This window comes from Alligator mississippiensis, chromosome 6, assembly GCF_030867095.1.
Source record: "Alligator mississippiensis isolate rAllMis1 chromosome 6, rAllMis1, whole genome shotgun sequence".
Taxonomy (NCBI): domain Eukaryota; kingdom Metazoa; phylum Chordata; order Crocodylia; family Alligatoridae; genus Alligator; species Alligator mississippiensis.
The window spans coordinates 80379334-80394726 of NC_081829.1; the positions used below are offsets into that span (position 1 = coordinate 80379334).

Genomic DNA, 15393 nt, shown 5'->3' on the forward strand with positions numbered 1-15393 from the left:
AACAGGTTATGTGAAACCTTGAAGAAAGTATCATCACACAGCCCTCCCATATAAAATGGTGTAATTGTAAGATCTGATTATTAGGATTTTCAGGGCTATTGAAATGTGCCCTATTAAGCCAGACATTTCTTCTTTCTAACTGCTTAAACTTCCTTTTCTAGCCCTAATGGATTAGAATTTACTGAGTCCTTAAACTGTCATTGATCCAAACCCAAGTATTTCCTATTCCAAATCCACTGCAACTTAGAAGAAAATTCAACATTTGGGTAGGAAGTAGCAAGCATTTTTTTTTTAAACTAAATGATGGTTGCTAAAGGATTTTGAAAACTGGAAACAGTCCCAGAAGGACTAGATTAGTGAGCAGAATGCAAATATAATGGTGAAAAGTGTATGATCAATTCAATTTATTATAGGCTAACATCATAACACATTTGATTTTTCATATGCATACAAGTATAAAGTTGATAATGCTCAAGTAAGGGCTGGAGTATGAAAAATTAGGCATTAAAATCTTCTCTTAAAATATTAAATATATAATAAAGAGTATTTTTTTAAGGATCCCACTTCTTTCTATAGCACAAATCACCCTTATTTTCTTCTCAGCAGAAGAGCTTAAGATCTTTTGTTCGAAAGAAGAGCTCAGTGTTAAATTAAAAATTCAGTATCTGTTCTAAATTTAGATTATTCACTTCTTATCGCTTACCAGTACATTGACAGTGCAGCTCATGCGATTTTCTTTGTTTTCATCATGCATTATGGTTCTGTAATCCAGCAGTCTCTCCATCAAATGAACAACAAGTTTCACAAAAGTTTCTCCATTTTTGGCAAGATATTTGTGTTTTCTGCAGTGCTCCAAGAGACTGAAATAATTACACACACCTTGTTAATCACACTCAGACAGAGGAACTTGACTGAGGTGCAATTTTAAATATTTTGCATCATTAACAGATTTTAATTATTTCTGGGCTACAAAGTTCATTGTAGTCTAATTGCTCTCTCTTTTGACTATATTCTGATATAAATCCCACTGCTAATCAACACTTACATTTTGTCAAATAACACTTTGTACTGCTCATCTCCTCTGCCTCCTTCCACTTCATGATCCAGCTTTGTGATGATCTCATTTTCAAACTATAATTAAACAGAGCAAGCGTAAATAATCAGCATGCCAAATATTTCATTTTATTACTGTAGCATCAATGGTTCAGAGATTGGTTGGATCTCTCCAAGAGATGTTTAACCACTGTGTTTAAGCTTGATTAACTTTAAGAGTTTCCAGTTTCTGATATTAAAGTGTCCATTATGATCTGCTGCCCTATAAGGATCTTTCATTGAGGAAAGTATTGGTCATGTTGTTAAATGAAGCTTAAATATTTGCATTAGGAAAATCTAAATAAAGTGGCTGATGACAAGGATGAGAGGAAAAAAGAGAGTATGTAGAACAAACACACAATGTCCCCTGCAATAATTATAACAGCAACAAATATAGGCATTTTGAAAGCCTATTACTGATGATATATAACACCTTAGGCTGCTCAGCCAATTGGATCACTCAACTGGATGAACATCCTACATCTCTTTTTAGACTGAAGATATTGGCTCATAGTGCAGCATGCACAACAGACGGTTTCAAAGTCATTGTTAAAGGAAGAAAGTTCTTTCAAATAAGCAAAGACTATTTTATCTAGGAAGTAATCAGATGTATACCTTCCTGCTCCTACATACACCAATCCTGACAATCCCATGTATGAGAGCAAAGGTCAACTGAAGTAGGTCTAAAATACAAAGCCCTGTCTGGCTGACACAGCTATACCACCAAAACCCCTGGTTTAGATTCAGCTATGCCAACAGAACAGTGCTTTCATTGACCCTTTGTCATCTAAAGAACTGGTGTCACTATTCCGGAATAAAAAATTCACCCTGCTAGCAGACGCAGTTTCTCTGAGGGACTTTTGATGATACAGTGTCGGTCCAATAAAAGATACCACTCACAAAATCCCTGTCTTGTGTATAATTACCGGACAATTGCTCCAACACTAGCATAGCTTTGTTTAAAATTTCTGCACTGGCTGAGGTTACATAAAGTAGACCTTAGCTGTATAGAAATTACTTTGTCATTAAATAAGTGCAATATTGGTATGATTAGCATAAGACCAATATGGACTGGGCCAAAGGATGTCAAAACAGCAAGGTGTTTTTGTAATGGTGGACTGACATTTTTAGAGTCAAATAGGAAGACTCATGGTGACAGGAAGCACCATATTGTGAGAACTGGTAAGCCATTAACAACTTTTACAGCCTCTGACACTGTTGAATCAGAGAAATTTGGAATCACACCAGTCTCAGGGCAGCAAAATTCACATAAAATTCCAGGCCAATTAGCTACTCAGAATGTGCAAGAGCATCCACAATGTCTAGAGGCACCTTTTTTTTTTTAAATTAGGTATCTGCTTTTGCATCAAGATTCTTCTTCACTGCATGTTTCCCCTAATCTCATTCTCCAAAATGGCTGGAGCAGTTTTGGTGCAACAGTTTTTGAAAATCAGCCAGAGGCAGACACCCAGCATTGCAAACTTGAGTTCAAATACTTATCACTTTGCCCAGTTGCAACTGAAAAGGTAGGCTTAAAACAAGTAGCACCAGACAACCTTAACTTATAGGCTAGGGATAGACATTACACATAAACCAATTTAAGTAATCGGAAACTGGTTTAAACCTATAACAGAACAGATATTCGGTGCATATAAACCAGTTTGAAAATGACTGAAAATGGTTTGATATAAACCTGGTTGAATGTAGTATCAGACCTAACTGATTTGGGTCAAAACGGTTTATGCAATGCCTGTCCCAGACCCCTTCCTGGTTTAACTTAAACCAGAGTCCCCCATCATCCCAGATGCTTTGCAGCCCTGGGCAAGGCTCTCTGCTCTAGAGAGCAGACTGGCCTCGCCCCTCTGCTCCCTAGCTGGAGCTCTGGCAGAGATGGCAAGGACAGCAGGGTATGCCTGGCTTCCCCCTGCCCCCTGCCCTCCATGCCCTGCTAAAGCAGGGATTCCCCCCTCCCCTTTCCCACAGCACAAACCATAGCCAGTATGTGGTATGCTAGCTAATGCTAAGAGGTTTCTGTGTAAGGCAGACAAAACAGTGTCCGCTTAGAGCGTTTTGGAGCTAATCAACTGGTCAGTTGGTATTGTCCCTCTGTTCCTTCCTTAGAAAGAGTTGCTTAAGAAGAGCTTGAACTAATGAGAGAGGCTTTTGTTTTCTTGATGGCGTGCTAAAGTCTCTGTTATCAATTCCCTGCTGGCTCCCTCCCTGGTCAGGACCAGGAAGGGGGAAATTGCTCCCTAATCAGAGTGTCCTGCCAGGGCCTGGGCCTGGCCATGCCGTTCCCCCTCCCCCCTCCCTCAGCTGAGTATGGTGGGAAGAAAGGTTAGAGTACTCTAGTGCCCCCTGGCTTCTAACTTGAGCCACTGCAGGCATGTGCCTGCATTTCTTCAGTCCGGAAGGAATGTCTGTATGACTGCAAACCGGTTCAACCTAGTCAGGTTAGACTAACCTGCGAAGATTGAATCAATTCAGGCTCAGGCTTTTTGAATGTCTGTTCCTAGCCATAGACAAGGCCACCAGCTCTACAATACAATTTTTATAATAATAAAAATCATTGGAGTGTCCAAGTAAGATGCAATGCAAACTTTTAAACATTTAAATTGTAATTGCTCTCTTTGGTTAGATATTAAAGAAATTAATATCACATAAATACAAATTAAAATACAAGTCCTGGACAATTTTGAATTTGTTTTTGTGCCCCAAATGAAACAAGAATGCTACTTTTAACATTTTAGAAATGAAAATGAGAAATGGAAGATAATGTAATCCACCCCCCTAAGAACCAAATACAAGCTATGATAGACAACCCCATAGAACAAGGAAGGACATGTCAAGTAAAATTTAAGATAATACAATCATGAAATACACAAAAGAGTCACAAAATTCATGCTCTCTAATGCGGCAAAAAAAAATAAAAAATCTCTCATTCTGTCTGAAGAATTGACACTTGCTGCCAGCATTAGCCCTCTGGGTGATTTACTTATTTGATTGAAATTACTCATATGAAGTGGTAAGATTACATTTGTCATAGAGGATCTCAGATATATATCAATTATACTTAAATGCAACTTCCTTTAAGTTCACTGTCTGAGCATCCAGCTGCAAAGGCACAGCTCTCCAAAGGCTAATTACATTGGTCAACTGGGCTGAACAATGATAGGACTGGTGAAAGAGACTGATTAGGAGGGCTTGTTGTGATTATAGTGCTTAGAAGAAAATAACCCGTATTTAGACCAAACAATATGTATGGGATAGGAATGTCTAATATTAGTAGGGATCTATAGAATTCAAGGGGGCTGCTCCCCGATTTTGTGGGCAGAATGCGGGGCCCAACAGCCATTTCATAGGCAGAGTGAAATGCCCCTCCCCCCCAACTCTGATTGGCTGAGGGGCCCTGGTGGTCCTACCCTCACTGTTGATTGGCTGCAAGGGCTGTCCTTCATCTAGGCCTACCCCTATTGCCAATTGGTCAGAGGGAAGGGGCCACATGGCAAGCAGCCTCCACAGCCAATCAGCAGCAAGGGGTGGAGACACCAGCCATCTGGCTAGCAACTCTCTGAGTGAGCAGCTCCCGCTCCCCTCTTCCCTGCCATGGCAGGATGTCATAGCACCCTGAAGAGTTCTGGCTCCTTTTGGGAAGCCAGTATTTATTTTCTGTAAGTTTGCTTTTTTTCCCCCATGGATTTTGCAGGCATTGCCTGAATATCATGGGAAACACCAGATTTCACAAAATTGCGATTTCGGTAGGTCCCTAAATATTAGTTCCGGAACATCAGAAGGGGAATCTCATCTAGATGGATGGCTCTGGGGACAGCATCTGGTGTTAGCAGAATATTTCTCACTGAAGACTTTTACCTTATTTTACAGATAAAATTGCTTAGATTCAGGCTGAGCAATCTGCCTTTGGAATGGTAGCAGTCTTAATGGAAGAACTGGCAAACACCCAGCCATTCAGACAACAGCAGTCACTGAGATGTCTCTCTGAAGCTTGGATCACATGGGACAGGTCCAAAGATTTCTCCAGTGTGTGTGCCCCAACAGAATGGGAGGGGGTTCTTTATTGGAAATCATTACTACCTCTTCCTTACAGGTGACAATAATGAAAACTTCTCTTTAAAATGACAACTAGAATTCTGGGTAAAGGGTATATCACTTGGTGAGGACACTTTATCCAATTATCTATCTGCTACTATCTCCCATTTTTGGGAAGGAACTCTCAGATATCCGTAGGAAGGTAATGCCCACTGTACCTGGGCTTCCTCAGACCTGTAACTCAATAAATTGTTTTTTGGTTTGACTACGGTATGGATAGGCTAGCTTTGGTAAATAATTGTGTTGTGCCTGCTGAAGAATTAGGACCCCAAATTATCTCTTTTAGCTCTACTAATCATTAACTATGAGAAACTGAATGAATTTGGCATATGAGAATCACAGTCAATATAGCAGCGAGAAGTTGTTCTAATATAAAAATGAACATGGATTCACATTAACTTTGTATTAAATTTAGCATGAATTTTTCTGAGAAAACTGCTGGTTCTAACCCCTCTATTTTACCTCATAACATCCTTCTCCACAGCTAGATTCAACTCGCAGTGACTTAGGTAGTCAGTGCCCTTTCCCTGACCTGACCTTTGTGGAGGTTAATCAGCTATCTCCCACATGTGCCAGGAAATAGGAGAGAAGTTAAGAAACCCCCCCAAAGGTTTATTGCAGGTGTTTTGGGAAGACAGCTGAGTTTGTGGCATGCTGGGCTTATGCAGGGAGAACAAAGCATAATTCATGTTGTTTTGGAACCCAGATCTTATGCAAGGCACACACTGCCTATGTCTCTGTTTGCCCATATATAAAATGGGTGTATTAATACTTACATAACATTTAATTACATTGATGTACATTAATATAACACTTAATTACGTTAATACTTACATAATACTCAAGGACACTGTGAAGTGTCAAGAGTTCATTATGGTTCATAAAAAAAGTTGAGATCCTCAAATGAAAGGTGATACATGCTGTTTAGTATTAATTTTGAAACTCCCTGAAACAGACTCCTTTCCCTCCCACACAAATTTCTGTAAATAAAATTGCAGATCCTACTGCCTCATTGACACTGCAATTTATTGGCAACCTTTAGAATTGAATAAAATAGGTCTGTCTTCCTTTCTTTTAGTCCCTAACCAATTACCTTTCCTCAAAACACAACACTAGCTAGAGGTGTTTTATTTGCATCAGTAGTTTTGTGTTAGTAATCATATATATTATGCATTCATGTATTATACATTTTTATATGATTTTGCTGTCTATCCATTGGGTAATAATCACACTATGTCAAAAGTGCTTCCAATTTCTATGCAATGGGACAGATGAATTGTGGTGTCCCTTAGGGTTCTCTCTCAGACCATTACTTTTCAGTATTATATGCACATCCTAACTTTAATGTTTTAACAGTGTATGCTGGAACTTTCATGTTGATACCAGTGACACTCAGCTACTGGATATTTTGCTGGTGTCCCTTAATTCTACTGTTCAGCCTTTAACAAAGTGTTTGTGTGTTCTTTTTTTAAAATGCAGCATAGGAAAAATGTCTAGGAATCTTATACAGATAAGGTTTCTACCTTTTATAATATGTCACAAGATTTAATAGAATTATTTGGGGAAAAAACCTGATAATTATTTTTGACGTTTCTTTTCATATTTTTGTTAATTTTTTTTTATCTCTTGGAGAATATGCAAATGGTTCTTAAGTCTGTTGAATGTTAAAATTGTCTTTTAAACTAAAGTTAAAATCATCTTATATTTTGATTTTATTAAGATCATTTGAAGTAGCAGGGTTAAATATAAGTCTAATCAAAATACATGTGAAAGTTGTTGAATGCTGAGGTCCTGATCCAGTCAATGGCAATTACTAATCATCTGTATTTGTGAAAAAAATAAGAATCCCATTGGCCCTTTCATCCAGATCCTAACTCAACAATTACAGAAAAAATTCCATTAAGGAATAAAGAAAGCAAAAAAATTGGATTTGATGCCGGTTACTTTAGTTAAAGCTGAGAGGGAAAGCAGCATATACAACTAATACTATGTGACATACAAAAAACTGGAAGTCTTGGTTCTAAAATTTTGGAACCAAGACTTCTAGTTTTTCGTATGTCTTTTTGTTTCAGACCAACATGGCTACCGAGTACATCCCTAATACTATGGGAGGCTGGTTTATAGTATTTCTTCATGGTCTACACTTTAGAGTCTACCTGGCTAACCGAGCTAGCTCTTGGAGACATCAAATCAATGGCCTCCCTCAGGGATCAGTACTAATGCCTCTCCTTTTCAACCTGTACATTAATGACCTGCCTGTGACCAGCTCACAAAAAGTTGTTTACAATGATGACAATGGCTTTGCCACCCAAGCCCATGACTTTTCTAATGTGGAGTTCAGACTTGATGGAGACATGAGACTCATGTCAGAGTTCTGCCTGAAATGGCACCTCAAACCATATACCTCAAAGATTGTTTCAATTAATTTCCAACTGCATAAAGCCAGCACTAATCACAAACTCACTATCACCTTAAACGGTAAGCCTCTCAAATTCAAAACCTACCCATTTTATCTTGGAGTCACTCTTGACTGGACTTTAACTTATAATTCACATCTCCAGAAAGCTACTTTAAAAATCAAAACGAAGAATAACCTAATTACCAAACTTGCAGGCTCCACGTGGAATGCCAATGTCTCCCCACTACATTCATCTGCTCTCGCACTGTTATTCATTTGCAGAATACTGTGCCCCTGTATATGCTTGGTCATCGCACAGCAAACTAGTGGATACCCAACTGCATGCTACAATGCATCTTGTGTCAGGCACATTGCACCCTACTCCACTCCCATGGTTATCAGTCCTCAGTAACATTGCTCCCCCCTCATCTCTGCCACACAAATGGTGAAGTAAACTTACTAGCCAGACTCTGTGATACTCCTATGCTGCCAGTGCACTGGGACACATTCTACCCACCAATAGCTCAGTTCCACTCAAGACATCCAATATGGTCCACCCTTTCAAAAGCCTTTGACTTTTCCTTACTTACTCGATAGCATGAAGAATGGTCAGCACAAGCACCAATCAATTATCACATCATCTCTGACCCTACAGTCAATCAACCAGGATTTAATTGGCCATGCCATTATTGGGCACTTCTCAACCATTTTTGAACTGGACAGGGTCACTGTGCCTCAAACCTATACCAATGGGACCTTAGCAATGACAACAAATGCCCTCGTGGACAAGTTGAAAACATGTCCCATATTGTTGACTCATGTTAACCCATCTACTAGGCTACTTCAAGCTCTTCACACTGGTGATGTCATTGCCTTAAGATGGCTGAAACAATATGCTGAAATCACAGCTGTTACATAAAATGGTATTTCTGGCCATGGGAAAACAGTTAAGAGCCTGCTTGCCTGTAATTTCCAGCTAAATTTGCAATTTTTTTTTGTAAAGATTGTTCTTGCTGCCTTACTTCAGTGGCTCATGGCTCAAGAATTGGGCTCAGTGCCTGAATAAATATCTACACTGGGATTTTTATCTGATTTAGACCCAAATTCAATCTCTGTGGCATGTCCAGGGAAATTATTACAAGAGTCTATTTAAGGTTCTGACTGAAGTTAGTTGAAAACTTATGAGTAAATAAAATTGTGCTATCAAATGATCAGAGTATAGTTCCAATGTTTTCCTGTGACTTTGAAAACTTTACATCAATTTCCTGATGAAACTGATATTTGATTATCAAATCACTCTTACCTCATCATATTATCAAACTGTCTGACCTAATTAAATAAAATAGTACTCCTTATACGAAGAACTGTACATTGTGATTTATTGATGTGGGTCTATGGGGTATATTTAGGTTTCATATTTTGCTTATGACTTTGTAAAATGCCTTGGGAAGTTGCTTCATGGGAGGTGCTATCCAAGCTTATTACTGTATTAAAACAACTGTTTCTTTAGCTAAGAAGATTGGACTAAATGAAACAAAAATTGAGGAAGCTTATAATTACAAGTAAAATTTAGCTTGATTAATACTCATTTCAGCAACACTCCACCTGTGTTATTGTATATACTCGAATCCAAGATTTTTCCATCCCCATTCAACCTGGGGAGGGAAAACAAACAAACCCTTCTCTTGGGTTCAAGTACTGGCCTAGGGCACAAGGTTGCTCTGGCTCCAGAGTGTATCATGCGGCAGAGGGAGCACAGGGGAAACTGTGTGGTAGTGAGGGGAATGCAGGGAACAGTGCACAGAGCATCAGTCTGCGGAGATTGTGTAGGGGCAGGGGAGCTGCTGCAGCTCTAACTCTAGCCCTGACCTGGGCCTGAGACTGGAGCTGCCACCACCATTTGTGCCTGGTCAGGCTAGGGCCAGAGCTGCTGCACATAGGGTATGTGTTGGTGGGGGAAGGGCAGGCAGCAGGGGGGGAATCATGGCTGCATAAGTGGAGAGGGGCAGACAACAGAGGCAGGCACTGGTGGGGGGTCAGGTGGCCAAGGGGAAGTTTAGGGGAAGCAGGGAAACTATGGTCTGCTTTCCCTGCTGCAAATCATCTCTCTGGCCCTGCCTCCAGCTATCTGTCAGTAGCAGGCAGGCAGCAGATAAGATGCCTGTGTCCCCCGTATGAGCCCTAGGGCCTGGTCACCTGCGTTCCTGTGCTGTGCCCTCGCACCCCCAACACCTGTCACAAAGCACCCTACAACACACATGCAGACCCCAACACTGAGCTGAGAAGAACCCCCATGCTTAGGCACAGCCCCAAGGAACCCCAACCCTGGCAACCATACACACAGCCAGGGATCTCCATGCCCCTGTGGCTCAGGCACAGCCCCACAGACCCTGACCCTGGCACCCACACAGCACATCTCAGGGCTCAGACCCAGGCACCTTGTGACCCAGACACATGCGTAGACATTCCCCCCCCTCATCCCGAGCAGGAGCAGTGCGGGCAGCTGGTAGGTCAGGGTGGTCCAGGACACAACGCTGGGACTAGCCTTGCACAGAGGTGACCTAGTGACCTCTGGAGCTTGGCCACTTGTCAGCAGGTTCCTGAGCCATGTGCATCAGGGGTGCTACAAAGGTTTTTTGGCCTGCAGCTAGAGTCCCAGAGTACTAGGGCCACACGGTTGGGGGGGGGGGGAATGAGTGGGGGTGGCACTAAGAATCCAAGCTGAGGCAACAGGTGGATGCCCCTGGAAACTTCAGGAGCAGGTGAGGCATGGCCAGCTGCTTCAGTGTTGCAGGTAGAGGTCACTGGAAATTTCCTGGCTAGGGTGTGCTGCTGGGTCATGTCCACAAGGTCGCATGTGATGTTCCGAAGCGTTCAGTGCGAGTCACACATGATGACAAGCAGGACATGCTGTAGCTCCTGGGCTTGCATGTGGGTGGTGGGGCGCCATGACAGGGTGTGGGCAGGTTGGGAAATACAGACACATGTGATTAACAAGGGAGGGCACTTGCCTGGGGCTCTTCTGGAAGCCTCTGGGCTGGGCACAGGGGAGGGTCTATGGTGAGGTGACAGAGGGTTGAAACCTGGTTGCTCTCACCAAGCAGCCAATCAGGGATGGTCCAGGCACTTGGCTGCACTCTGCAATCTCTCATAGCTCAGGGGGCCTGCAGGGCATGCTGGGAGGCATGTAGGAGTGCCTCCTTACCTGCAGGCCTTGGCCAGCACAGGCTGCCTGCACATCTCCCACCCTGCCCTCCACCAGGACGAATGTATACAATGTTCACTCTCAATCTAAACTAGATTGCTTGGAGAAAATTGCATAACTTAGGTCAATTCCTCCCCTGGCTTTCTGAATGTCTGTACATGGCCTGTGGGGGAATTTGATAAGAGTCTTCAAACATGTAAAGGGTCATTAGAAAAGGATGGCAATAGACCAGTGGTATACTCAAGCTATGACCTTCAGGATGGATCCAGACTAGAAAGCTGTGTCATTCAACCAGTGTTACTCTCCAAAGATCTAGAAATTTTGTGGTAGCCAAGTGGTGACAGTGTTAAGTGCTGAAGGGTTGGTCTACGGCCAAATCAATCCATGGCCTAATTTGGCTAGCATACAACCTTTCTAGGTAACAGAGCATCAATGTGTACTAATTATCATAGTTTGAATCATCTTTATTTAGTTAAGATTTTGTTATGGAAAGTACAAGAATCACAGGAGTCACTTCAAATCTATAAACTCTGGTTATTAGTATTTAACTATAATTAGTTAAAAACTAATTACAAGCTTCAAAGCATATTGCAGAATTCATAGGGCCAGATCTCCAGTTGTTTGCCATAGCTCCTCTGGCTTCGGTGGAGTTGTGCTGATTTACACTAGCTGATTCTAAGTGATTTAAGTAATAGTCAAACTCATACTGCTAATCTTCACATTTGGTCATATAAAAGCAAAACCTGGGTATCAAAAGCCACTAGGCAACTGCTGATCCCTCTGGACCATGGTATAAGTATGAGAGGTCACATATGCCTAGGCAGGAGTATGGAGGAGTGGAGGCTGCCCAGACCTTCCATCCCCCTTTAGACCATTGAGACAGAACTGAAAGTCTGGACTTTAAGTGCCTCAACAGCTGTAATTACACGTGGGTCTGGGAACTGAACCTGGGTCTCCCAAGTTAGACAACGATTCTACCACTGAACTGCAACAGAAGAGGAGGCAGAGAGATAAATGTAAGGTGAGAGGGGAAACTATGGCACTGACCCAGGGAATAAGATTTAAAGTTTTGTGTGAGCAAAGGAGGGACAAAAAAACTCCTGGGAAGTGGACCCAAAGGAGGCAAAATGGGAAGAATCAGGGGTGTTTTTGACCTTGGTTTGTTAGTATGTTCATGCCACAGACTAACTGTGCTGCCACCACTGTAATACTTACTGCCATTGCTTATTTGGGACTGGGATTCAAATAATCGATCCAATTCTCACTGATATTTTTTTCCCTAACTCCCACTGGTTTTGAATAGGTGTGATGCGAGGAAAGAAAGTGGTAGAGGAAAAGGAGATAGCTTTTTTTTGGGAGGCAGTTGGCAGCCTGATGCTTTGAAATGGATCCTAGTTGGAGCTGTACACAAAAGGTAGGGGAGTGGGAAGTGGGCAGTATCATTTGTCAGCGCAGGTCTCTGTAGAACACAATTTGAGAACCTCTAACTCAATGCTTTCAAGACAGAACAGAAAATCAGTAAAATTCATCTCTCTCAAGGCTATGTAACCACTCCAAGTGTAAATACACTCATGTTGTCTATTAATGTTTTCACCAGATGAAAAACAACTGATACTGAAATAAAAGCAGACATAGTAAGGGTTGCCTGTTAATAACACAGGCCACATATTTTAGCATTAAATTTCTGTGAAAAATCTAAATTCCACCCCCACACATTATGAGATTTACACATCTGCTGGGGAAGTGGAGCCAATTTAAACCCTTGTTGATGTGACTAATAAGGTTAGATAATTGGATTTCTGGCAGATTAGTTAAACAGCAGCCAAGCAGTCAATTCTAAGTTCTCTTTGCAAGTAAAGGAGGACAATGATAATTGGTAGTTGCATGTATACAGTATAATGCAGTGCATGCACGCTAAAATTAAGCATGAAAGGCTACCTAGGTAGTGGTAATATATTTGAAGAAGGCATGAATACCTTCTTACAATGCATACATCTGCTTTTGTTACGTAAAGAACACTGGTCACCACAGGTGGTGAATAAGCAACGGCTTGTATAACAGACAAGAAAAACAGCACAGAGAAGCATCAGGGAGCTAGACTGGACTCCTCCAGTTCTTGGGACCAGGTCCAGTCCCAACTCAAACTTTAAGCTTCAGCACCAACGTGGGATCTGGAAGGCACCATCTCCAGGGATGATCATCACAGAGTGCTGTCATAACCACGCAGCTTGGTGGGAATAAGAGCGACGGGACTTGGCTGCTGTGAACATACAGTGTGAGAAGTTCCTCTCCTCGATGGGACAGTTTTTATTAGACATTTACAAGTGCTTTGTGTCCCCCAGTGGCTGCCAGCCCACAAAAGAACCTGGCCCACTAAGTTGGATGTTGAAAAGAAAAGAATGTCTTAGGTGGGGTAGAGAAAGGCATGTGATCACAGACGCATGAAACTGGTCTCTTTTTCTAAATGTATTCTCTCTGCCCAACAATAAGACGGTGTCAAATTCTATGCCAATTACAGTCTATGACCTTAATTATTTTTAACAAGTGGGACAAACCTTAAAATCAGAAGTGGGCTAAGGGCTGCATAGACAAGTGTTATGGTTCTATATTTTAGCATATACTAATATAAATTAAGTAATATTAGAACGTGATGTTTTAAGTAATATTAGAATAGATACCTTTTTAGTCATTTTAGGCTCATTAATACAAAGCAAAAAGTTTAATATTCTGTAGTATTATTTTAAAATTTATAAAAATAATTAACTTAAAGCTTAAATGGTACCCTGTGCAACAGCAGGGATTGAGATGAGTGGCCCACCAGCTTGCATTAGCCTGGAAGGAGCTGACTTTCTGGGTTCTCAGGGCACCTAGACATGGTCGAATGTGTTCCAATTAGAACATCAGGGCAGACTTAATTAATTGATTATTATATGCTGAATAACAACCTGATTAATCAGAATGCTCCAGAGTGCTGCAGCATCTTGTGTATTCAGCATCCCCACATTTCAAAATGCATGAGGGGTGCTTTAACTAAAGCTTGTCAAATGAGCTTTAGTTAAAGTGTCCCCACTTGTCATTTTAAAACGGATACACAAGACACTGCGGGTGTTTTAATTACAGCGGCTTCTGAGACTCACTCTAATTAAATTTCCCCCCACCCCAGATCGTGTGTAAAAATGCCCTTAGTGTTGGTGCTGGGATTGCAGAATCTCAGGCCTGTGGAAGGGGAGGGCAGATGGAGACTGTCCAGCTGGCAGCACTGTACCTTAGCTCCCTGCATTGCCAGTAACCTACCAGTGGTGTCTGCTGAAGGGAGAACCATGTGCTTTTGGAACCCGGTGGGAGTGGGACAATGCTCTGCCCCAGAGCAGCCAGGCTTTTTTTGAAATAGCTTTCTTTTGTTTTCAAGGGAAGGTCCCCACTGCCTTTTCCCTTTCAGCTACAAAAGCTTTCACAGATTCCAGAGCCCAGGAGCTGAGCATCGCTGCCATTCACCCCACTTTCTCCTTCCGCTACTGAATTCAGTGGCAGGGGAAAAAAGGGCCAAGCAGCAGTGGTGGCACTCAGCCCCTGGGTTCTGGCCAGAGCCACAACTTTTGTGCAGTTAAGGAGTCCAGAAGCTGAGTGCTGCTGCTGCTCCTTAGCCCCTCTTTTCCCTGTTGCTGGGGAGGAAGAGAAGGTGAACAGTGGCTGTGCTCAGCTCCTGGGCTCCAGATGTTGAGCACCACTGGTCTATGATCTTGCACAAATGCCTGGATATAACACCAATACACTGATGGGATTTCAGTGACGTGCCCAGCACAGTATAAAATAATCATACTACCAGACAGACTGCATATTCTCCATTAGAAATAGAAGTGCATTCTAAACACATTGTACAAGAGTTAGCCACTTCTTTAGCTGTCATATTAACGTATCTATTAGGAAAGAAGCTATACTGACATGAGAAAATATGCTGAATATTTTTATCTGACACTCAAGGCATCTCTGAGTTAAGCATGAAGCATTTTTCTTCTCAATAGGGGAAGAGAGTTTAGGTTAAACATTTAAGATGTTCATCTATTAAAATCACCAGACTATTCTATGCAAAGCTTGTTCTGTCAAGAAAATATAGGGACATAAATTTAACTATAAACCTGCCCTTGTATTTTTCATGATCCATATAATTGTACAAATAAAAAAATGACAAGTAACAAAAGTGAACAACTGACATCTGAATATTAAAATGGCTTCCCACTAACTGCTTCACTTTTTACACCAGAGTTAAAATACAAAAAACTAATTATGCAGTAATTGGATTGAAGTACAATCCTGTTTACATCTTTCCTGTAAAACATGTAGTGCACCACAATCCAAAAATAATAAAAGACTGTAGTGGTTTACAGGTCATTCCTTCTAGATGTTCATTTGTTTTGGATAGAGATATGTTGAAAGTTGGTTAACGTTCCTAATTTATGAAAAGGTACTGGAAAGAATAAAATGATTTTCCACCCAAGAATCAAGAGAGTCAATTCAAATCTATAAACTCTGGTTATTAGTATATAACTATAATTAGTTAAAAACTAATATCAAGCTTCAAAACATATTGCAG

At 41.4% G+C, this 15393-nt stretch overlaps 1 protein-coding gene across 4 annotated transcripts in view; it reads right to left on the minus strand.

Moving 5' to 3' along the window:
- DOCK1 (dedicator of cytokinesis 1) overlaps nucleotides 1-15393 on the minus strand; it is a 555371-nt gene that overhangs the window by 127482 nt on the left and 412496 nt on the right. For all 4 annotated transcript variants that reach the window (XM_059730036.1, XM_006259204.4, XM_014611383.3 and 1 more), the window contains 2 exons: nucleotides 1046-1131; nucleotides 704-860 (listed from right to left, as the gene is read on the minus strand). In XM_059730036.1, the coding sequence (XP_059586019.1) occupies nucleotides 704-860; nucleotides 1046-1131 (243 nt within the window). The remainder of the gene's footprint in view (nucleotides 1-703; nucleotides 861-1045; nucleotides 1132-15393) is intronic.